Source organism: Littorina saxatilis, linkage group LG6, assembly GCF_037325665.1.
Source record: "Littorina saxatilis isolate snail1 linkage group LG6, US_GU_Lsax_2.0, whole genome shotgun sequence".
NCBI lineage: Eukaryota > Metazoa > Mollusca > Gastropoda > Littorinimorpha > Littorinidae > Littorina > Littorina saxatilis.
This window is the reverse complement of record NC_090250.1, coordinates 2,548,003-2,573,600: the sequence shown is the minus strand read 5'-3', so window position 1 is coordinate 2,573,600 and position 25,598 is coordinate 2,548,003. Positions and strand designations below refer to the sequence as shown.

The 25,598-nt window shown below is 42.1% G+C and overlaps 2 protein-coding genes across 2 annotated transcripts in view; both read right to left on the bottom strand.

Annotated features, from left to right (window-relative positions):
• Positions 1-25,598, bottom strand: part of LOC138968295 (fibrinogen gamma-B chain-like) — a 485,749-nt gene that overhangs the window by 130,801 nt on the left and 329,350 nt on the right. The gene's annotated exons all lie outside the window — the stretch shown is intronic.
• LOC138968283 (zinc finger protein GLIS2-like) lies at positions 85-25,598 on the bottom strand. The gene is made up of 5 exons (XM_070340841.1): positions 24,333-25,598; positions 21,241-21,671; positions 14,377-14,585; positions 7,232-7,350; positions 85-6,788 (listed from the first exon to the last, which is right to left on the bottom strand). Exons 1-5 carry the CDS (start codon positions 24,451-24,453, stop codon positions 5,809-5,811), a joined length of 1,860 nt encoding a protein of 619 aa, XP_070196942.1. The 5' UTR covers positions 24,454-25,598; the 3' UTR covers positions 85-5,808.

Here is a 25,598-nt window from a genome sequence, read left to right as displayed (position 1 = left end):
AGCAAGCACACATTCTCACACACGTTTACACACTCACCCCAACACACACACACACACACACACACACAAACAAACAAACAAGAATTTCAAATGTTCTTGCCATTTTATCTCAACAGTACAAAAAACAAGTCGCGTAAGGCGAAATAACATTTAGTCAAGCTGTCGAACTCACAGAATGAAACTGAACGCACTGCTTTTTTCACCAAGACTCGTAGTTTCGTCAGTCCACCGCTCGTGGCAAAGGCAGTGAAATCGACAAGCCATGCAGAATAGTGCGGTAGTGGTCCCGCTGAGCAGAATAACACGCTTTTCTGTATGTCTATTCTTTTTAGCTTACTGAGTTTGTTTTTAATCCAAACATATCATATCTATATGTTTTTGGAATGAGGGACCGACAAGGAATAAGATGAAATTGTTTTTAAATCGATTTCGGAAAATTAATTTTAATAATAATTTTTATATTTTTAATTTTCAGAGCTTATTTTTAATCCAAATATAACATATGTATATGTTTTTGGAATCAGAAAATGACGAAGAATAAGATGAAATTGTTTTTGGATCGTTTGATAAAAAAATTTTAATTACAAGTTTCCGATTTTTAATGACCAAACTCTTTCATTAGTTTTTAAGCTACCAAGCTGAAATGCAATACCAAAGTCCGGCCTTCGTCGAAGATTGCTTTGCCAAAATTTCAATCAATTTGATTGAAAAATGAGGGTGTGACAGTGCCGCCTCAACTTTTACAAAAAGCCGGATATGACGTCATCAAAGGTATTTATTGAAAAAATGAAAAAAACGTCCGGGGATATCATTCCCAGGAACTCTCAGGTCAAATTTCATAAAGATCGGTCCAGTAGTTTAGTCTGAATCGCTCTACACACACACACATACACCACGACCCTCGTCTCGATTCCCCCTCTATGTGAAAACATTTAGTCAAAACTTGACTAAATGTAAAAACGACCAAAAATTCTTATTTTTCAAGACAAGTCTAACGATATGTTCAAAACGGGCAGAGGTATTATTAATAAAACCACAGCTGTTCAGTATACATGAAAAAACAACATAAATATTCTCGATTTAAAGCAACGGCCAAGGCATATTCATCATAAAACAAAACATAAAACATTGTAAACATAAACATTCTTGTTTACAAGGCCTATAGTCAACTGAAAAACACACTTGTAAGTTGTATCACTTTCACACAAACCAGTTCAGAAAACAGAATAAAGAAGACTAAATATTGTGTGAGTGGAATAGACGTGAATTCCGAAAATAACTGTCGGGTTTGTATAGGTTGTGAAAGAGTGAACACCCTTGATTTTTACTCCGACACACATTGGAGGAGCCAATTGCTAGTGAGGGGTGTGTCCGACACACATTGGAGGAGCCAATTGCTAGTGAGGGGTGTGTCCGACACACATTGGAGGAGCCAATTGCTAGTGAGGGGTGTGTCCGACACACATTGGAGGAGCCAATTGCTAGTGAGGGGTGTGTCCGACACACATTGGAGGAGCCAATTGCTAGTGAGGGGTGTGTCCGACACACATTGGAGGAGCCAATTGCTAGTGAGGGGTGTGTCGGAAACACGTGGCCAGGAGCACATTTGACTACATTTGTCAGAAGAAAAGCAAGGGTATTCACTCTTTTACAAATCTCATACAAACCCGAGTGATTTTGGAGAAAAGATGATTTTCGGAAATAACTAAGCGAATTAGGGGTGGGGCAGGCCTGTCCAACCTTTGACACCCTGAGGCGCCAAACGTGGCCGAGTGAAGTGGAGCTCCGCGAAAAGCTGTGGGGGACTGCGGCATCACTGCGGGATTCGCACTCAACACCGGACTGGACATCTGGACGCATGGCCGGGAACGCAGAAGAAGAAGAAGAAGGGGTGGGGATGTAGCTGAAATCTTGAAAATGGTGGTGACTGAACTGGCCTTATTACCACTTTGTCGCTATTGGCTTGGGTTCGAACCTGGGTCTTTGTGAGTAATTTATCACCAAGAACCAACTTATGCAGACTCTTTCATTAGCATGCCTGCACACAATAAAGATCCCAAGCTCACAGCCAAGTTGTAGGGGGTAGGAAAAATTGAAATCACGGACCCAGGAGAAAAAACAACCAACCTGGGTAGCGCCACTTGTTGATGCAAGCTGTCACAAGGGATTGCAGCCCGCTTAGTCTTGAGGAAATCGCTTATTCTTGAGGAAATCCCTCAATGACAATAAGTTTACTAAATATAGTAAGTCAACAAGAATGTTCTATTATTTTCTCCTTATTTATTGTTCCAAGAAAAAAAAATGTGTATCTCCTGAATCTAGTTGCTTTTAATTAATTTAGTAGATCTTGGGCAGAAAATCAACATTCATTTGTGTTGTAAAAAAAAAAAAAAGCAATTTGCTGGCAGTTTGTTCTGAGATCTTTATTCCAATGTGGATGGAACACATATATTTTTGTCCTCATTTAAATGAGGGGGGGGGGGGGGGGGTACAAAACTCTTACTGAAGTTATAAGCCTTGCTTTGCAGAATGTTTACAATGTCATGCAGTTGTTGAGCTGAGCTGAGGGTATTACGATCTTAACCAGTTGACAAATGAATTTACTTATTGCCTATCTTTGGCAAGAATGCCCCCCCCCCCCCCCTAATCATTCACAAGAAAAAAGCGCCATACATAAATTTGAATTCATTCACACACTTAAATATAAAAAGAAGTAAGATCAAAAGCAGCTTCACAACATGCACAATGCGGTGAATCTTTAACCAAAGCTATAGTGTACGACGAAGACGTGTAACTGAAGGTGATATATAGCCGATATCTACCTCCCGTTGATTTATAAAGCTATTATTTCTTTCACCCCTAATGTGGGGATTGTCATTATCAGCACAGTTCGTGCTCTTGACACATAAACTTGGATCAAGTTCTTTCCATTCTTTTTGAACAGACGTTATTGTGCATGTGTGCAAACGCACTCACAGGTGCAAGTACCAAAGTCCTCAACACAGATTCTTCTTCTTCTTCGTTCATGGGCTGAAACTCCCACGTTCACCCATGTTTTTGCACGAGTGGGGTTGTACGTGTATGACCGTTTTTACCCCGCCATTCAGGCAGCCATACACCGCTTTCGAGGGAAACACAGATTCGATCTGGGCGCACAAACATTCACACAGGCTCACACTCACAAACACACACGTAAACTCATATACACTCTTGTCGTGTGCAGAACAGAAATCTCATAAATCGAGGGAACATTAATCCCAACAACTATTACAAGCTGATTTCAGAGACCGACAAGTGACAGTGATAAACTTTTAATGCCCCAAGTTGCTTCGTAAAAGGAGTTTAATGCTCTGACTGTTACCCCTTTTAAGGAGTTGTTGATCGTGGGGTTTCCAGTACATTTAACTAAAGGAAGATACATGTACATGTTTACACTTGTGCTCTTTCAGAAGAACCAAAGAAAAGATGGAGGGCTGGGATTTTCAAATAACAAAAAGTAAATGATAACACATTTCAAATAAATGTATCTTACAGCTCTGCGCTCATGATCTTGCAGATGGCCGAAAGATAGTAGAGTAAAGGCAGGATTTTTACATGATTTAAAAACATTCAAATGTTTGTTTGTTTTTAACTAAAAAAGGCTGTTATTAAAAGTTTAAAAATAAAGTGGGGATGGTGGGTTGGGGAGGCACCTGGGTGTTTGCATGAGTAGAGGAACAGGGTGGGTTGGAATTGGGGGGGGGGGGGGGGGTTGTAGGGGGCAGGCCTGGGGGGACAGACAAGGCCATGGTGTCTGCGTAGAAGGACGTACAACACTATCGGTTATCTGAAATAATACCGTGGCAATCCCTCGCGACAAGGGAGTTAATGCTTACCATGTTTGAACAGACAGCAGCCTCAAAGCCAATCACTGTGATAAGCAAGAAAGGGGTCAGTCAAGGTCACACACACACACACACACACACACACACACACACACACACACACACACACACACACACACACACACACACACACACAGAGTCCGTGACAAACACACAGTGCCACACACACACACACACACACACACACACACACACACACACACACACACACACATCGTCAGCACCGTCAGAACAAAACAAGATCTGTAGAATGCTTTCAAGAATCGCTGGCAAAGGCATGACGGAATGCCGCTACATAGAGGTTTACTTGAGATTTAGAGGCAGGATGAGACTGGAATTGCATTTTTTGGTTCCTGTCAGTACCTTTGATTAGAACTCCAATCACCCCCAAGTTTTAACACTGAGAAAAACATCAAGATTCTTCCAACGATAGTGACTTTGCTTGGCCTGGAAGGGGGGGGGGGGGGGGGGGGAGACAGGGAGAAACGAAACTGACATCAATCAAGTTATCACACATCAAGCGTTCACTATCATAGATAACAATCATCAATCATCCTGAGATCCAGTCTTCTAACTGAACATCGTCTGTAGTATGGACACATTGCAACAGGTAAGGAAATGAAGTATCCAGATCACGTTTCATGAAAATATACGAAAATACAGGGCATTTATATTATGCATATATGTATATTTCTTAACCATATTCAGCCGTAATATATGCTGCATAATGCAGAGTTTTTCTGTACATAACAAACTGATATTTCAAACTTGAGTATGCAAATTGATGCATAATAAATAGCCATACGAAAATATAGTCAGAAATGTACATATTCTGTATCAGAAAACAATGAAAATAAACACTGACTCTAGATACTTTTTGAGGTCTTAGACCGAAACAACTTGTAAACTACAGAGACTTCCTTATCATCAAATGTGCATTTCCCCCCTGGAAGTACAACAGAAACACTGTGTCAGAACGCACCGGCAGAAGTCTTGAATCAGTCGGAAATAACATAGTCTGGCACAAAGGATATATTTGACAAAGTTTCCAGGCATGTATACACAAGGCTGGGAAAAATGACAGGTGCCTTTCTTGGACCCATCATCAATGTTTTTCTATCAAGGCAATTGTTTCAGCATTCAACCAGTTTCAGCGTTCTACCAATTTCAGCACTTCAAGCTATGCCAGTGTTTGAATCAGTTTCAGCATTCAACCAGTTTCAGTGTTGAGCTAATTTCAGCAATCAACCAATGTCAGTGTTGAACCAGTTTCAGCATTCAACCAGTTTCAGCATTCTACCAATTCCAGCATTCAAGCATTACCAGTGTTTGAATCAGTTTCAGCATTTAACCAGATCGAACCAGTTTCAGCATTTAACCAGTTTCAGCGTTCTACCAATTCCAGCATTCAACCAATGCCAGTGTTTGAATCAGTTTCAGCATTCAACCGGTTTCAGTGTTCTACCAGTTTCAGCATTTAACCAATGTCAGTGTTGAACCGGTATCAGCATTCAACCGGTTTTAGTCTTCACCCGTGCAGTTATAGTATTCAACCAGTTACAGTGTTCATTCAATCAGCTGCTTCAGTGTTCGTCCAAATGTGTCAGCGTTGAGTAAACACTAAATTATTAAACACTAAGATGCATGATACATAGTTCCTCCAATGAAAGTCTTCAATAGTTTTCAATGCAGTTTGTTCACCTGAACCGAATGAGGCATTCACCAGGTGATTTGAACAAGGTCACGAACATTTAATTAGTTCCTCCAACGAAAGTCTTCAAACCTTTTCAATGCAGTTTGATAACCTGAACCGCCGGAATGAAACATTCACCAGGAGATTTGAACAAGGTCAAGTAAATGTAATTACAAAAAAAAATAATCTTGAAATCTATCACAAGAGTCACCCAGTGAGCAAAATCACGGTTTACTTGGCGCCAACTTTGTGAAGGAGCTCAGGAAAGGAATGCTTCGTTGGCGAATGGTGATGACGATGATGATGACGATGATGATGACGATACCGATATCGATGATCTCGATTATTCAAACGTTGGTGATGATGAGACGGAGACAGTGGCGAAGAAGGAGAACACGACAAATCCAGAGGACCGTCCTGACTGCTCAGCTGAGGAGCGCCCCCTATCAGTCCACAGGGGGGACAATCGTACAATCCTCGATAGTTGTCTAACTTGGCTAGAGAAATGGGGAGCGGTTTGATGACTCCTGAAGTAGCAGGAGGAGAATCTACCCCGCTGTGATCTAGCATTGTTCTGGGGACGGTAGTGGGGGTGGTGGCAGCGGCTATCCCGGCAAAACCCGAAGAAGGACTCTGGAAAAGCGGCCCCGAAAGACTGGAAGCAGTGGGTGGGGTCAACCCTTGGGCCAGAAAACTGGACGGCTGGAACCCACCCGGGGGCAAGGGGAACAACCCACTACTCCCCAGGGACAGCAGGGGGTGGGGGAGGGGGATGGGGGTGATCAGTCCTCCGCTCTCCCTCGACACCGTTAGCAATGGTGGAGAGGAAGGGAGGCAACTCGAGGACGGAGAAGAAGGGGAGGGAATGATGGATACGGCAAGTTTGGTAGCGCTGCCTGGAAGGCTTTGAGCTGAGGACAGGTCTGGTGACTGTGACGCAGCTGGCGGTGATGACGACGACGATGACGATGATGACGACACAGATGATGACGTAGGTAATGCTGGCGTCTTTTCCCCTGAGCGGTAAAAGTGCCCGTGTGTGCGCACGTGCTTCCGCAGTGAGCTTGGGTCGGTGTATCGCTTCTGGCAGCCTGGCATTTTGCATATGTAGGGCTTCTGCTCCTGGTGAGTGCGGACATGCTTGAAGCGATCGCTGGAGTTGGAATAAGCCTTGCTGCATCCTTCCACTGGACACAGGTAGGGTTTTTCACCTGCACACCAATACAACCCGTATAAAGAAGCTGGTGGATTTTTATTCACAAACACACGTCTGTAATGTACAAGATGCAAAGCTTTGCCCATTGTCTTTTTTTGTCGATTTTTAATTGGGCCGGCCCTTCCGTTTTTGTCTGGTCGATTAAGAGGGTACCCTTATTTGAGCGGCGGTCACGTGATCCCTGTTAAAGAAATCTTTAATCCAAAAGGTGATCATGATAGTCAAGTGAACGGCCTTAACTGGCACATATAAATTTTTAATGAAATTACACGAGGCTTAATGCTTTAATCTGTGCGAAATTTGTTGCAATAATTTGTTGGCCAAGTGTATATTACTAATGATTTTCTTGTGGGTCGGGTGGGATGGAGAAGGGAGTTGCATGAGTATGGAGAGGGGTGGAGAGGGAGGGATCTTGGGAGGGGGGGGGGGTGCACTCACCGGTATGTGAACGATTGTGAATCTTGAGGTTCTCCAGGCGGGAGAAGGACTTGCCACAGATGAGGCACTTGTGAGGTTTCTCGTTGGTGTGGGTGCGGATGTGAATCAACATCTTGTACCTGTAACAACAACAAACAACAAAAATGACGTCATGTCTTGAATCTTATACCTGTTCCTGTAACAAACAACAATTGACGTCATGTCTTGAATCTTATACCTGTTCCTGTAACAAACAACAAACAACAATTGACGTCATGTCTTGAATCTTATACCTGTTCCTGTAACAACAACAAACAACAAATTACGTCATGTCTTGAATCTTATACCTGTTCCTGTAACAAACAACAAACAACAATTGACGTCATGTCTTGAATCTTATACCTGTTCCTGTAACAAACAACAAACAACAATTGACGTCATGTCTTGAATCTTATACCTGTTCCTGTAACAACAAGAAACAACAAATGACGTCATGTCTTGAATCTTATACCTGTTCCTGTAACAAACAACAAACAACAATTGACGTCATGTCTTGAATCTTATACCTGTTCCTGTAACAACAACAAACAACAAATGACGTCATGTCTTGAATCTTATACCTGTTCCTGTAACAAACAACAAACAACAATTGACGTCATGTGTTGAATCTTATACCTGTTCCTGTAAAAAACAACAAACAACAATTGACGTCATGTCTTGAATCTTATACCTGTACCTGTCATCCTGAACTCAGGTCAAAATGAGTTTGGCTCATTCTCTCCCTGACAGGATACCTTGAGTTTGCTTGTCCGGCAAGGAAACCGATTTTTTTTTGTTACATATTTAGAGCTTTTTGTAATGTATTATTAATATAAGCAGATTCGCGATCGTCGATAATGATTTTTCATGGTGTTGTGTAATTTTTAAATTACAAAGGAATTGATTTGTAAGACAGTTTCAAGGGAGCTATTTTTTCGCGGCTGTATTTACTGTGCAAACAACTCTAAATATGGCAAAAGTGTCACGTGATAATCAACCGTTTGGTTTCGGCGTTCGCTGAAGCAGACGATTTTTTCTGTAATGATGCAACCATATATTACGGTCTCCTTCCAGCAGCAGTCCCAAAATTTCGACTTGTTTTGACCTTAGAACGATGTCTTTATCATAACTGTGAAGAACAGAACGGAGATCACTGTCGAAGTCTGCCAATCTGCAATGATTTTCGTCTCGCGAACACTGATCTCAAATTTAGATCAGTGCTCGCGAAAAACATATGGGAGATAACTCTGTATTCCTAGTTTTGATAGATTCGCGTAGGACTGTCGCGTCCGGTCAGGGAGAGAATGAGCCGAACTCATTTTGACCTGAGTTCAGGATGCCGTACCTGTAACAAACAACTAACAACAATTGACGTCATGTCTTGAATCTTATACATGTATGTACCTGTAACAAACAACAAACAACGTCATGTCTTGAATCTTATACCTGTTACAAACAACAATTGACAAGAAAAACAAGGTTAATTCTCATGACAAGTACCGTACGGTAATAGTAAAAACAGTTGGTTGGAATTTTCTGATGAACTTTACAAGAACTTTACACATCTATCTTTCTATCTGTAAAACGGCACGCGCGCGCGTCTATGTGTGTGTGTGTGTGTGTGTGTGTGTGTGTGTGTGTGTGTGTGTGTGAGTGTGTGTGTGTGTGTGTGTGTGTGTGTGTGTGTGTGCGTTCGTGCGTTATAAAAAACAACTCACACAACCCTGAACGTGGAAAAAACCCACATACATGGACACTCACACACACAACCGACCCCCCCCCCCCCAACACACTCACAACCAAACCCCCATCCCCCCAACACACAATCACAGTAACCAAAATTCCTCGCCCCACTCAAAACAAACTTGTCTATTGCCCCGTTCGCCAAAAAGTAAATCTCTCAAAACGTTCAGAATTGCTTTGGCAAACAAACTCTCCTCTCGAATTATCGATCAGATAAGAATAAATCAAGTAGACTGTCTCATCTAGTGCTTCTTGATTGAAAAGAATCAGAGTGATTTGATGTGGAGTTTGTTCCGTTGCCTTTCTCAAAGCAATTGAACCACTTCGACTTTTAATGTTTTGTTACTTGTGGCTGCAAGAAGGATTTGTTCAAATCCTCACATATTTTTCTTAGCTCTGGAAGAATTTGCCCAGGGGCTGAAAGTGCACAACAAATGTTATTACTTTCTGACTTGTGACTGTTTGTGTTTGATGTTTTTAATGGATACTCATTTGCTGTTAAAAAACATGTTTCATTTCACCGAAACACAAATGTATACTTCGCTTTTCGAATGATATACATCTACAGATGAAAGGATGTTGTCAAGTGATATTATCCGGGCACTTGATTTGCTTTTGGTTCGTAAAAACACGATTTCAGTCATACATTGAAAAATGATTATAGATGTTTACTGGGATCAACTTTACAGTGGTGTGTGTGTGTGTGTGGTTGTGTGTGTGTGTGTGGTTGTGTGTGTGTGTGTTTGTGTGTGCTTGTGTGTGTGCGTGTGTGTGTGCTTGTGTGTGTTAGTGTGTGTGTGCTTATGTGCGTGTGTGCTTGTGTGTGCTTATGTGCGTGTGTGTGCGTGTGTGTGTGCTTGTGTGTGTTAGTGTGTGTGTGCTTATGTGTGTGTGCTTGTGTGTGTGTGTGTGCTTGTGTGCGTGCGTGTGCGTGCGTGCGTGCGTGTATGTGTGTGCGTGCTTGCGTACGTGTGTTCTTTCTTCTGTCTGTCTTTTTATAGGTTGCATGGAATTCATACCCACCAAAGACAGCCACCAAAGTAACTTTGGAATGAAAGTCAAGCAGATTATAGAAAATAGCAAATCCTGATAATGAACAAGGCGGAAGTCATAATAAAAACACTGTTTCGGTGTGAGGGGTGCGGACAAGCAAACAGACATTTTCTGCACAACCTTTATAGGGACCAAAAGAAAAGGCCATACCCCCCCCCCCCTAAAAAGGGGGGGGAAAAAGTAGCAGTGAACAGACGGAGCAGATACTTATTGTCCTGATTGTGAGAACAAACACAGACAGAATTAATATTGCTGATCTCCTGAACCCTGGACCATTAATTCTGCTGTCGAGAGTTGAGACGTCTAAACAAGTGCTGTCTACCCGTTCCCAGCTACCCGGGGTATTGGTTTTAGAGGTGCTAGGTGCTCGTGGTGCTTGAAACGTATTGAGTGGGGCGTTGCTACTCTCTCTTTCTGTTTGTCTCTCTCTCTCTCTCTCTCTCTCTCTCTCTCTCTCTCTCTCTCTCTCTCTCTCTCTGTTTTCTCTCTCTCTCTCTCTCTGGTTGTCTCTCTCTGTTTGTCTCTCTCTCTCTCTGTTTGTCTCTCTCTCTCTTTCTCTTTGTCTGTCTTTCTATGTCTCTTTGTCTGTCTCTGTCTCTCTATCTCTAGGTCTTTCAGTATCTTTTTCACTAGCACTTTCAATCTCTCACTAGAGAGAGTGTGTGTGTGTGTGTGTGTGTGTGTGTGTGTGTGTGTGTGTGTATGTGTGTGTTTGTGTGTGTGTGAGAGAGAGAGACAGAAAGAGACAGAGATAGACATAGAGAGAGAGAGAGAGAGAGAGAGAGAGAGAGAGAGAGAGAGAGAGAGAGAGAGAGCTATCTTTAATTCATTCAAAACGATACCACTAATCCTTCCGATAGCAATCTGTTAAATTCTGACGCAAACGCAACGTAACCGAACTTCAAACGATCGTGCGTAAGTGCTCGATATTTGTTTACAGCTGCAATAAAGGGGGGCTTACATTTCCGACGTAAGTGTGATTAAAGATTAGAAAAGTCAACAGAAAATCAATCACCGTTACAAATGACATGCATGCCATGCAAAGATAATCTCCCCTCGTTCTCCTCCAAAAGTGTGCTGACAGTTTCCTGTAAAGGGATACCGTCCACGGGTAACTATTTCATTTCATTTTCATTTCGTTTCCATTATAACTTCATTTTCCTAATGCTGTGAAATTCCGGTCGTTTTATTACAGTGGAAAGCTAGCAGCAACAAGAGTCGCACTACCCGGGCGTGTGCGTGTTTAGATGTAGCCAGCCAACTGCACTTATGACCGAGGTCTTTTACGTGCCACTGCGGTGACACGGGGATGTGACACGGATACCTTCTCTGCGTCTGCACATCAAATTAACCCGTGTCCGTCCCAACCTGGATTTAAACCCGTGACGTAAGGATAAAAAGTCTAGTGCACTACCAACTGAGCTACCGGGCCCGCTAACAGCAATCTACAAAAAAAAAATGTGTTACCGAAATAGCAGCAACAGTTTTTCAACAGAGATTTTTCCGAAGTTTTGGTGGTCCTTGGCGTCACTTTCCCCTATCGCGAAGGAGTTCGGCAGTTTGTCAAACCGCTAAAGCAAACTCACATCGATATTCATGCTGTGCTATTGACACACGTCGTTCTGATTTAAATTTTCATCATGATTATCTGTTGTGTTTCTTGATAGACGATGTTCAGAAATAGCTCCGTAGGGTTTGTATGGGTTGTGGACGGGGATGTAGCTCAGTCGGTAGCGTGCTGGATTTGTATCCAGTTGGCCGCTGTCAGCGTGAGTTCGTCCCCACGTTCGGCGAGAGATTTATTTCTCAGAGTCAACTTTGTGTGCAGACTCTCCTCGGTGTCCGAACTCCCCCGTGTGTACACGCAAGCACAAGACCAAGTGCGCACGAAAAAGATCCTGTAATCCATGTCAGAGTTCGGTGGGTTATAGAAACACGAAAATACCCAGCATGCTTCCTCCGAAAACGGCGTATGGCGGGGTAAAAAACGGTCATACACGTAAAATTCCACTCGTGCAAAAGACACGAGTGTACGTGGGAGTTTCAGCCCACGAACGCAGAAGAAGAAGAAGAAGTATGAGTTGTGAAAGAGTGAATGCCCTTGCTTTTACTATGACAAATACATTCACTCGTGCTCCTGTCTTCGTGTTTCAGACACACCCCTCGCTAGTGATTGGCTCCTCCAATGTTTGTCCGACACACCCCTCGCAAATGATTGGCCCCTCCAATGTGTGTCCGACACACCCCTCGCAAATGATTGGCTCCTCCAATGTTTGTCCGAGTAAAAAGCAAGGATATTCACTCTTTCACAACCCAAACAAACTCAACAAAGTTACTTTCGGAATTTGTCTGGTGTTCGTCCATTTCAAAGATCGATAGATCGACGTTATATTCAAATGTTTTGTTTCGTAACTTTTTTTGCTTAATTTTATTTTTAAATTATTATTTTTTCTAAAAACATTTTAGACATGAATTTTGATTCATGAAAGGATAGGGTTACTTTCCAATACTCATAAAACTTGTGCGTTCTCCATAATCACTCAGGGAGACGTAACCAGATTTTTGACAAATGGCAACACTTCCGTTGGCAGAAAGTGCCCCTTTAAAAACACACCCGGTATTTTGCTTGAAACCCGAAACCCTGACGTCCCAGAAAATGCCTTCATGCGCACGCAATCTGACAGGTTTTGTACACATACATCTGGAGACTATTTTAAGACATATTTGCATAACACAGGGAATATTTGTGAAAGGGACATTTTCTCCACCGACATCACAGGACGCCAACAACAACAACAACAACAACAACAACAACAACAACAACAACAACAACAACAACAACAACAACAACAAACAACGACACCGACAACAACAGCGAGAGGAAAATGAAATAAAGATCGAAAAAAAACGGCATGCCATTTTCTCTTAATGCTCAGCCGGCCTAACACACACACACACACACACACACACACACACACACACACACACACACACACACACACACACACACACACACACACACACACACACACACACACACACACACACACACACACACACACACACACACACACAGTGATTTTTTAAAATTCGTATTCGCATTCACAGTGACACACATACACACACACACAGTGATTTTTTAAAATTCGTATTCGCATTCACAGTGACACACATACACACACACACACACACACACTATAACCAACCCCCCCCCCCCCTACTCACACACACACACACACATACACGCGCGCGCATAGAAATAAACTTCCTCGTTTTCAGACACACGTTCTCCTTCACCGTCTCATCTCACCTCACTTTATTACAGCAATTACATCAAAAGCACGCCCCCCCTCCCCCATCCAACCCCTCCTAACCAAAAAAAACCAAGTCGCGAAAGGCGAAAATACAACATTTAGTCAAGCTCAGTCGAACTCACAGAATGAAATTGAACGCATTGCATTTTTTCCGCAAGACCGTACACTCGCAGCATCGTCTGTCCACCGCTCGTGGCAAAAGGCAGTGAAATTAACAATCCAGAAAAGCGCGGTAGCGGTTGCACTGAGGAGGATAGCACGCTTTTCTATATTTCTTTTTAACTCTCTGAACGTGTTTTTAATCCAAACATATCATATCTATGTTTTTGGAATCAGGAACCGACAAGGAATAAGATTTTTTGTTTTTAAATCGATTTCGGAAATTTAATTTTAATCATAATTTTTATATTTTTAATTTTCAGAGCTTGTTTTTAATTCGAATATAACATATTTATATGTTTTTGGAATCAGAAAATGATGAAGAATACGATAAACGTAATTTTGGATCGTTTTATAAAAAAATAATTTTAATTACAATTTTCAGATTTTTAATGACCAAAGTCATCAATTAATTTTTAAGCCTCCAAGCTGAAATGCAATACCAAAGTCCGGCCTTCGTCGAAGATTGCTTGGCCAAAATTTCAATCAATTTGATTGAAAAATGAGGGTGTGACAGTGCCGCCTCAACTTTTACAAAATGTCGGATATGACGTCATCAAAGACATTTATCGAAAAAATGAAAAAAACCGTCTGGGGATATCATACCCAGGAACTCTCATGAAAAATGTCATAAAGATCGGTCCAGTAGTTTACTCTGAATCGCTCTACACACACACACAGACACACATGCACCACGACCCTCGTCTCGATTCCCCCCTCTATGTTAAAACATTTAGTCAAAACTTGACTAAATGTAAAAACCGAAAAATAATAAACACACAAAACAAACAAATAACCACCACAACACCACCACCTCCACCACCACCACCACCAACAACAACAAACTGCAACCCTTACCTTGCATTGAAGCCTCTCCCCCGACGCGGACAGCCGTCCCATTGACACTGGTACTCGACCTCCGGGCGCTCTATCTTCACGTGCCAATCGTTGACGTGTGACACCAGGTCTTCCAAGCCCGGGAAGCGGCGCTCGCAGCCTGTCCAGCGACACTCGTACATCTCTGTGTGGTCATCCTGTAGGCTGGACACCGGGGTCATCCGCTCTTGCTGTTGTGGTCAAAACACCATTTTATTAAAATAATTGCAATGCTACATACCGACGTCGTCGTGGAATTTTGGCGAGACTCGTCTTAAACAGTTTTTTTATGAGAAGACCAAAACTGATTTTTATTTTGTGAAATAGTGTTTATATTCGTTCCTGGTATGGATACACAGATAAAAGAATGTAAAAGCATGCATTGCCAGTCGTCTTTTAAGAGGCTTTTTTTTCATTGAGAATGATTTGCTAAGTCTAAAGCTCGAAAACATCACAATCGTCAAGAATCGAGTTACACCAAAATTCCACGATGATATCGATGCATATAATAATCATATCAACGGTTCACAAGAGGCTATGCTTATAATAAGCGTGCTTTCAAAAAATAACGGCTGTTTTGGTCAACACAGAATTTCATTCAAATGATTGCAAAGAACAATGTCGCATACGTATAATATCTCAATCAATGGAGCACAAGAAAACCAAGGAGAAGAACAAGAAGAAATACTTGTTGTCTGTCTTTACAAAACAGAAATTAGCCTTTAGGCTTGCCTCCCAATTACACAAACAACACCAACAACACAACAATATTGTACGCAGACAGATAAATATTAAAGGTCCTTGTCTACATTTTTATACCGACATCGCCATTTGACCATTAAAATGCAGAGTCTATTATCTACAATTATCAACAATACACCCCCTTTCGATCAGGAAAGACGAAGCCAGTGTAGCCGTTTGAAAATTCATTGTAGTATTCCAGCGTAGTACTCATAGTAGGATATCCTTATTTGGAAAATACCAAGCGCAAAACTCCTCTCAAATCCCGTGCATTTCGTGCGTTTAAAAAAAAGCGTGGACAGCGCTCCAGTGTCAAACTGTTGCTGCACTTGTTTGGGCGTGGCTATAAGCATAGTGACATGAATTTGATTGGTCAGTATTTTTAGGCAAAGCACATGTTCTCAGCAAACAGAAAACAAAATATTGGAAGCGTGAGTCACGCTACCCAAAAATAAAATCTTTTTTTACATATATTTTTTTTCTATAACTTTTTTCCCCATGGTTCATTCATCATCTGACATAACTTTTTAGCGAAATCTAACCATAAGATTATTGAAAAAAAGCAAAAATGTAGACGACCACCTTTAACATAAGATTAGAACTTTCTTGTATTTTTGGACATATTTTCTGGCTAGGTCTACACGATGGGTTTAAGATAATTGTACGGCCATATTATCGTGGAAGCGTAGACAGCCGATTTTCTCCCCACGCCAAGTTGGCTGCTCTCTTCCGTCTTCGGTGGTTGAGGTTCTTACTCAGGGTTGCCTCCTCCACAAGAGTAGCTGCCTTGCTGGGCTGTCGAGTCCACTCTACCCGGGTTTGTTGTCGAAGTTTTCCTTCTCGTAGCCTTTGCCTTTCCCAAGGCGCACACAAGGCAGTGCGGGTTTTGAAATCGGAGTTGTCCTTCACCTAGATGAGCGACCATCCAAGGTTGACGAGCCCCATCTGCCCGAAGCAGCTGGTTTTAAAGGCCAACATCCAAAAGAATTTTTCTCCTGGAGCGACCAAAACTTGAACCCGTCGCTATTCTTGCATGTCTGTTTACTTCGTGCTGCACGCAAAAATCGAGCGACTTCCTTGCCGCGTGGATTGACGAAGCTATTTTATTCTCGTGACTGAAAACACTGCAGTGCGTGCAGTTTTTGACGAGCCGCAGGAGCGGCGACTCATATGGTCTGGGCTCAAAAGCTGTCTGTGGAGGCTGCGTGCTATAATTAGCTGACCTGCTGCGCGAGCAGTCACTGCAGAGTTTTGAGATAACTTTGTAACACGTTTTATTTTATGCTCCTCAAGAATACAACTTTGGGCAACGTGCCACGTAAAACTACACGCAACAAGGATTCAGTAGGTACCAAACATGCCTTGGTCAGAAGTAGAATGTAAATGAATCTTTATAAAGAAGTAGGCTACTTCAAACGACAGCCACAGCCACGGTTGGGTTCACGGCATCAAACCGATGCGACTCTCCGTCATATCATACACGTAATTTATCAAATAGATGACTAATAAACATGTAAACTACATGTATACGTCTATCGTCGGACATAAGAAAGGAGAGCTTCCCCCGGGCCTGTGCATGTGTTGTTCGTTGTGCGTGTGTAAATGTACACAACAAACTGACGACAAAACTGAGACAGACCTCTTTCGCTTCAGTCTTGCAGAATTTAAAGACGAATACAGGTAAATCGTGCATTATACTAACTGTTTGGTAAAAGTATCAAACGTTTCTTTTTATAAATAAGTGGCAGGCTTACAGGAATACAAAGAGGCGCAAGTTGAAAGTAATGGATATATCTCTGGAAGATGCCATCAGTCCAAGTTGTCAAATGAAATCAAAGATGACAGAAACAGAAGTTTTCCATACAAATGTTGGTGTTTCAAAGGAAGTTGGCATTCTTTCAGATACTGATATAGACGAGGTGGCTGTTTGTTATGAAGTTTCAACAAGCCAACATTCAAATGATTTTACTTCATCTACAGATTTTTTAAATTCAGCACTTTATAACTGTCATTATGAACTTGGAATCAGAGAGAGACCGTCTTTCCATTGTCATTCATGCCATAGATTTTTGTTTCAGAATCAATGTTTCACATGGTGTTCACAAGAGAGCATGCGAAGTTTCCGACAGTCTTTAGGATTTGTAAAAAAGGCCGTGTTTTGCTGTACATGCAAAAACTACCTGTCAAAAGGGAAAGTGCCTGACAGATTGCAACAACATTCCTATTTTAAGCTCAGCCACACGCCGACATGGAAGTTCAATGGTACTTTCAAACTTTTTCTTCTCTTCGTCGTATTTGATTTCTTTCTATTTCATAAGTCGAGTGCATATGATTTCGGCTCGTGTTCATCGTGAGATGGACTTAGTTTCTTGTATTCTGTGGGTTCGACAGATTAACTAAATGTTGTAATTTCGCCTTACGCGACTTGTTCTCTCTCTGTTGGCAGCGTGTAATGCAGCTGGTTAGAAATTAGAGTATTATTTTGCAAAGTGTGTACCAAAAGTTTGTCATGAGCTGCTTTAGGTTTGGGGTGTGGGTTGGTTTGATATTTCCTCCTTGCAGATCAAATCTGTATTCATTTTTGATGTTGTGTCTTATTTTGTGAAAGGAAACATGCAGACTGACTGAACGCATATATATAATTATGTAACTCATAAACACATGGGTGTAGTTATGTTCAAGAACACACACACACACACACACACACACACACACACACACACACACACACACACACACACACACACACACACACACACACACACCTGTGTAGATGTATCGTACACCTGATATATTAAATTGAAGTTCACGAAGAAATCGTTTTATTTCTGTGTCATTCAACATCTATCAGACAAATTGAAACTGGTACAAATATTCAATAATGTTGCGATGTGGAAATGTATGGCATTCCGTTTGTCAAATAATTATTTGGATACTTTTTCATGTTTTTTTCACAAATGGACATGATATCGCAAAAGATAGACAACGGCAAGATCATTCAAGTATGTACAGGCTTGTTGATGTCTACTTAGGCGATGCTCAGAACACTAGTTAGATCTTCCGAGATTAAACAAGTCGCGTAAGGCGAAAATACAATATTTAGTCAAGTAGCTGTCGAACTCACAGAATGAAACTGAACGCAATGCCATTTTTCAGCAAGACCGTATACTCACTCGTAGCATCGTCAGTCCACCGCTCATGGCAAAGGCAGTGAAATTGACAAGAAGAGCGGGGTAGTAGTTGCGCTAAGAAGGATAGCACGCTTTTCTGTACCTCTCTTTGTTTTAACTTTCTGAGCGTGTTTTTAATCCAAACATATCATATCTATATGTTTTTGGAATCAGGAACCGACAAGGAATAAGCTGAAAGTGTTTTTAAATTGATTTGGACAATTTAATTTTGATAATAATTTTTATATATTTAATTTTCAGAGCTTGTTTTTAATCCGAATATAACATATTAATATGTTTTTGGAATCAGCAAATGATGGAGAATAAGATAAACGTAAATTTGGATCGTTTTATAAATTGTTCTTTTTTTTACAATTTTCAGATTTTTAATGACCAAAGTCATTAATTAATTTTTAAGCCACCAAGCTGAAATGCAATACCAAAGTCCGGGCTTTGTCGAAGATTACTTGACCAAAATTTCAACCAATTTGGTTGAAAAATGAGGGCGTGACAGTGCCGCCTCAACTTTCACGAAAAGCCGGATATGACGTCATCAAAGACATTTATCAAAAAAATGAAAAAAACGTTCGGGGATTTCATACCCAGGAACTCTCATGTCAAATTTCATAAAGATCGGTCCAGTAGTTTAGTCTGAATCGCTCTACACACACACACACACACAAACACACAGACACACGCACATACACCACGACCCTCGTTTCGATTCCCCCTCGATGTTAAAATATTTACTCAAAACTTGACTAAATATACAAATGACGATGATCAGTAAACAAACCAGGACAAGGAAAGAAAGACAAAACGTATTTGAAAACAAATCATACTATACAGATTGACAAACTGAAACTTCGAACTCTGTTGATATTTCACGGGAGATGAGGTATGGTGCAAACGTATATAATTATAGTGACTACATTTTGTTACGTACACAACAACAACAACAACAACAAGTCGCGTAAGGCGAAAATACAATATTTAGTCAAGTAGCTGTCGAACTCACAGAATGAAACTGAACGCAACGCAACGCAGCAAGACCGTATACTCGTAGCATCGTCACTCCACCGCCCGTGGCAAAGGCAGTGCACGTGGAATTGACAAGAAGAGCGGGGTATTCGTTGCGCTGAGAAGGATAGCACGCTTTTCTGTACCTCTCTTCGTTTTAACTTTCTGAGCGTGTTTTTAATCCAAACATATCATATCTATATATTTTTGGAATCAGGAACCGACAAGGAATAAGATGAAAGTGTTTTTAAATTGATTTCGAAAAAAAAAAATTGATAATAATTTTTATATATTTAATTTTCAGAGCTTGTTTTTAATCCGAATATAACATATTTATATGTTTTTGGAATCAGCAAATGATGGAGAATAAGATAAACGTAAATTTGGATCGTTTTATAAATTTTTATTTTTTTTTATAATTTTCAGATTTTTAATGACCAAAGTCATTAATTAATTTTTAAGCCACCAAGCTGAAATGCAATACCGAACCCCGGGCTTCGTCGAAGAGTACTTGACCAAAATTTCAACCAATTTGGTTGAAAAATGAGGGCGTGACAGTGCCGCCTCAACTTTCACGAAAAGCCGGATATGACGTCATCAAAGACATTTATCAAAAAAATGAAAAAAGCGTTCGGGGATTTCATACCCAGGAACTCTCATGTCAAATTTCATAAAGATCGGTCCAGTAGTTTAGTCTGAATCGCTCTACACACACACACAGACAGACAGACGCACATACACCACGACCCTCGTTTCGATTCCCCCTCGATGTTAAAATATTTAGTCAAAACTTGACTAAATATAAAAACCGATATAACCAAAGGCACACACACACACACACACACACACACGCTTTGCTGGTTTGCTGATCAATGTCACAGGAAACGAATGAACAACAGAAAGCGTGATGAATTCCTGGCCAGAAATCAGTCACAAAGACCTGAAAGTCTGCTGAATGGAACTGGTAAATGTACACATTTGAACTGCTGTCAAAATTACTATGTAATACGATATTCGGGTTTTAAAATTGGTAGCAAATTACAACCAATAATGATGTTTTTTGCTTCGGCATTGAAGCAATGTTCACTATTTACTAACAAAATAATGACGAAATAAACACAAAGCCAAATCAGTGAGGCAGAGGGGACAAAAAGCCGAGCGGGTGTGTGTGTGTGCGTGCGTGTGTGTGCGTGTGTGTGTGTGTGCTAGTGTGTGCCTGTGTGTGTGTGAGTGAGTGTGTGTGCCAGTGTGTGTATGTGTATGTGTGTGTGTGTGTGTGTGTGTGTGTGCGCGTGTGTGTAGAGCGATTGAGACCAAACTACTGGACCGATCTGTCGAACCCACAGAATAAAACTGCACGCACTGCAGTGTTTTCAGTCACGAGAATAAAACAGCTTCGTCAATCCACGCGGCAAGGAAGTCGCGCAATTTTTGCGTGCAACACGAAGTAAACAGACATGCAAGAAGAGCGACGGGTTCAAGTTTAGGTCGCTCCAGGAGAAAAATTCTTTTGGATGTTGGCCTTTAAGGCGCCAGGGACCCGCCTGCATCCCTTCTCCTGTTAGTCGAAGACAGGGCCCGCCACGTGAAGGCCAGGAGCTGGATTTGACTGTCAGAGGTGTTTGGAGACACGAAGCCATATGGAGCATTTCTTGGGAAGTAGGCGCTTATCTCTACTTCCACCCCGGCATAACAGTCCTTGGGCCCCAACACGATGGGTTAACAAGCTAAGGCCAAATAAAAATATATATTGTTTTAGGGTTACCCGACCGACCCATTTTTTTCCCGCCGACCCTAAATCTTTTTTTTCATTTAAAAAAAAAACCCAAACTTTTGGCACATTTTGCGAACCATACCGAGACTAAGGGAAGTAACCTCCTTTAAAATCGACTAAACATCCACAACATATTCTCACCTTAATGCCACACCCCTCAGACGACGCCGGAGAAGGTGGCAGCAGCGGGAGAGGGAGATGATGAGATGGAGGGGGTACGGCGAAAGCGTGCGGCAACAGGGCAGGGTGGTGGACCAACAAACCCTCATGGGGCGGGGGTGGCGGCAACAGACCCCCCGGAGATGGCAATTGCAACGGCAACGAAGAAACGATGCTGCACTGCGGCGACGCGAAACCCACGGAATGCGTACAGCTCACACAACAGATTGGCAGGAGGGGGGTTCGGGGGGAGTGTTCCCGGGGGGAGTGTTCCCGGGGGGCGAGCATAAAGTCTGCTCCTAAAACGGAGGAGGAGGGGGAGGTGTCCATTGGGGAGGGGGTGGAGATCGGGGCTGGGGGAGGGAGGGCCAGGCGGGGGTCCTGAAGACATGGTGGCGACATCCGACTGCCGTCTGAACAGAAGAAAGACATGTTTAATTAGAATAAAATAAAATAAATATTTATTCTTCTTTTTAAGTATTCTTTTTTGTCCTTGGGAAATATTCTCGAAGAAATTAGCAGGTGGTTTTGTGTGGTTGTGAAAATATCACAGCATCTGACTGCCTACATGTTGCAAAGAATTTAATATTTCTCCGTCGTTATCAAATTATACAACATCCGACTGCTGTCTGTGAAAAAGGAGAAAGGTAAATCTTGCATGCAATTTTTGTTTTTTGTTTTATTGTACATTTTTTGTGAAATTATTAAAACGAGTCGTCCACCAAGTTCTGCAGATTTCCAAAGAAAATCGTGCGAGCTGTGTCCCCTGGGTGTCGAAGAAGAGTAACATTCCTTGTAAAGACCGGTACATCGAGTTTTGTCGTTTTTATATTTAGTCAAGTTTTGACTAAATATTTTAACATCGAGGGGGAATCGAAACGAGGGTCGTGGTGTATGTGCGTGTGTGTGTCTGTGTGTGTGTGTGTGTCTGTGTGTGTGTGTGTGTGTGTGTGTGTGTAGAGCGATTCAGACTAAACTACTAGACCGATCTTTATGAAATTTGACATGAGAGTTCATGGGTATGAAATCCCCGAACGTTTTTTTCCTTTTTTGATAAATGTCTTTGATGACGTCATATCCGGCTTTTCATGAAAGTTGAGGCGGCACTGTCACGCCCTCATTTTTCAACCAAATTGGTTGCAATTTTGGTCAAGTAATCTTCGACGAAGCCCGGACTTCGGTATTGCATTTCAGCTTGGTGGCTTAAAAATTAATTAATGACTTTGGTCATTAAAAATCTGAAAATTGTAAAAAAAAATAAAAATTTATAAAACGATCCAAATTTACGTTTATCTTATTCTCCATCATTTGCTGATTCCAAAAACATATAAATATGTTATATTTGGATTAAAAACAAGCTCTGAAAATTAAATATATAAAAATTATTATCAAAATTAAATTGTCGAAATCAATTTAAAAACACTTTCATCTTATTCCTTGTCGGTTCCTGATTCCAAAAACATATATATATATGTTTGGATTAAAAACACGCTCAGAAAGTTAAAACAAAGAGAGGTACAGAAAAGCGTGCTATCCTTCTTAGCGCAACTACTACCCAGCTCTTCTTGTCAATTTCACTGCCTTTGCCATGAGCGGTGGACTGACGATGCTACGAGTATACGGTCTTGCTGAAAAATGGCATTGCGTTCAGTTTCATTCTGCGAGTTCGACAGCTACTTGACTAAATATTGTATTTTCGCCTTACGCGACTTGTTAGTTCATTTATTATTTACTGGATGAATACCCGCTTCGCCGGGTACGGCTGCGCCGGGAAAAAGTCGAGCCGATTACCATGCTGCGTCGGGGACCCGGCTCTGCCGGGTGTACGCCGGTGTAACACGAAATTTTTACTCCACGAAAAATTTACTCCGGAGGAAATATTTCGTACGAAATTCTTACTACGAGTACACTTTTCGTACGAGAAAAGAACTCCCCAAGGCACGAAAAAAATTACTTCCTCCACGAAATTTTTACTCCCCATTTTTTTCACTTCCAGTAAAAATCTCGTACGCAAAAATGGGATGCGGGCGAAGGGATAATGCCAATAAGTGATCTCGCGCACACGAATGTCGCGCTACCCTCCCTCCACCCCTTCCACCACCAAGACTAACAGGGGACAAGGGAGTAAACATTTCGTACACCTGGCATGGGAAGTTAAATTGCTTGTGTTTGGGTGAAGTAATTTATTCGTTATTTATTCGTCAGGGGAGTAACATTTTTGTACGAAATGTTTACTCGGAACTCACCTGTCTTGGGGAGTAATTTTCTCGTGTAATGGGGGAGTGCTTTTTTCGTAAAGGGAGTAACTTTTTCGTACGAAATGTTTACTCCGGAGTAAAAATCTCGTGGGAGTAATTTTCTCGTGTTACACCGGCGCACCGCACGAAGGAAGGGAGATAAACGCGCAAAACACTGGAGAAGAGTAGTGACCTTCTAAAAATAGTATAACGGGAATATGGATTGAGCGTTGTCGACAGTGACCTTCTAAAAATAGAAACGGGAATATGGATTGACGCCACACGAAGGAAGGGAGGTAAACGCTGAAAACACTGGAGAAGATAAGGAAGAGTTACTGGAAATGGATCCAGAGAAAAACCAAAATCGGTGCAGCGCTGCGCGCTGAGAGCACGTGTTGAAATATCTCATCGATAAGGTTGTGTCCGGGATGTAGCTGAATATGGTCTCCATATTTGAAAAAGATCTATCGAGAACTTTGGCTTGGCATCGCGGACACACACACACACACACACACACACACACACACACAGACACACACACACACACACACACACACACACACACACAAGTCGTATATATATATATAGATGCGGTCGGGAGGAACAAATGAGGTCGGTCGGGGAATCGGAAACAGTGATTTTTTTCTTGGCCCTGTCTTTAAACTGCAAAACAATGGGTAGCGCTGCAATGTATGGCAGCTCGCTTTCCCCAGGGAGAAAGCAGCCCGAATTTCCATGAGGGTAACCTCACAGGACTATATGAAATCTCATCCTTATCCAGGACTCAGGCTTCAGGCCTCGCCCAAATCACACACATGAGTGGACAAAAAAACTTACAGAGGAAGTGGTCAGCATAGGCCCTGTCCACCCAGAACCTGCGCTTGGCCATCAGCAGGTCAGCACAGGCCGGGTCCCGACACAACATGGGGGGACCCCAGTCCAGCATACTGACCGGCATTCACGGTCCACACCCTTCCAGACTAACACACAAGAAGACAAGTCATCGGCGATGGTAGTACTTTTTCCCCCACGCTCATTTAGAGCTTCTGACCAGCATTCACGGTCTACGCTGTCCCAGACTAACAGCACCAGAACACAAGTCATCGACGATGGTACATGTAGCTCTTTTACCGCAGGTGCATGTAGAGCTTCTGACCGCCATTCACTGTCTACACTGTCCCAGACTAACGCACGAGAACGAAAGTCATCGACGATGGTAGCTGTTTTCCCACAGGCTCATGTAAAGCTTCTGATCGGCATTCACGACGGTCTACGCCTTCCAAGACTAAAGCACGAGATCACAAGTCACCGACGATGGTAGCTGTTTTCCCTCCAGGCTCATGTAAAGCTTCTGAAAGGAATCCACGATGGTCTACGCCTTCCTAGACTAACGCACCAGAACTGAAGTCAGATCATCGACGATGGTAAATCTTTTGCCTTCCAGTCTCATTTAAAGCGTCTGAGCCTTCCCAAGTAATTCCCTTGTTGAAGCCTAAAAATTAATTGGGCGATGATAGCTCCGCGAAGTCTACTTCGTGAAGCTGACTGGATCGAAGAGAACTTGACAAGTTAAGTCAGGATTGGAAAGGTTGGCCCGAGTTCGTGTCGTCTGAAATTACATGCATTTTATTCAAAAAGGCAAGCATCCGTTCCAATTCTTCGAGATCCCCCAAGTCTTCAGTTTACCATATTGACCGCAATCAGCTTTCAGAATAGACGCTGTATTTCAAGTTCTCAAAGCTTCGCCTCAACCACATAAGCAACTGATGCCAAGCCGAAAATCTCCTCCAGTCTAACACAATGGACCGCAGGCAATCAATTCTCAAATGCAGGAGAGTAATTCTAAGTTCCCTAATCAGTTTTCAAAAGCAGGAGAGTGATTCCAAGTTCCCTAATCAGTTTTCAAAAGCAGGAGAGTTTACCAAGTCTTTGAAACTAACCGTCCACAACAGTTACCCTCACAGAAGAATTAACCGCGACAGTCTCTCCACGCGACACACTATCTCTCCTGTCGTTCACAAGTCTCCAGTGAAGAGCAGAGCTGAAACCGAAGATAAGTAATACAGGTGTTTGGCGCTCATCGGCATTCTCGCTGTGGCACTA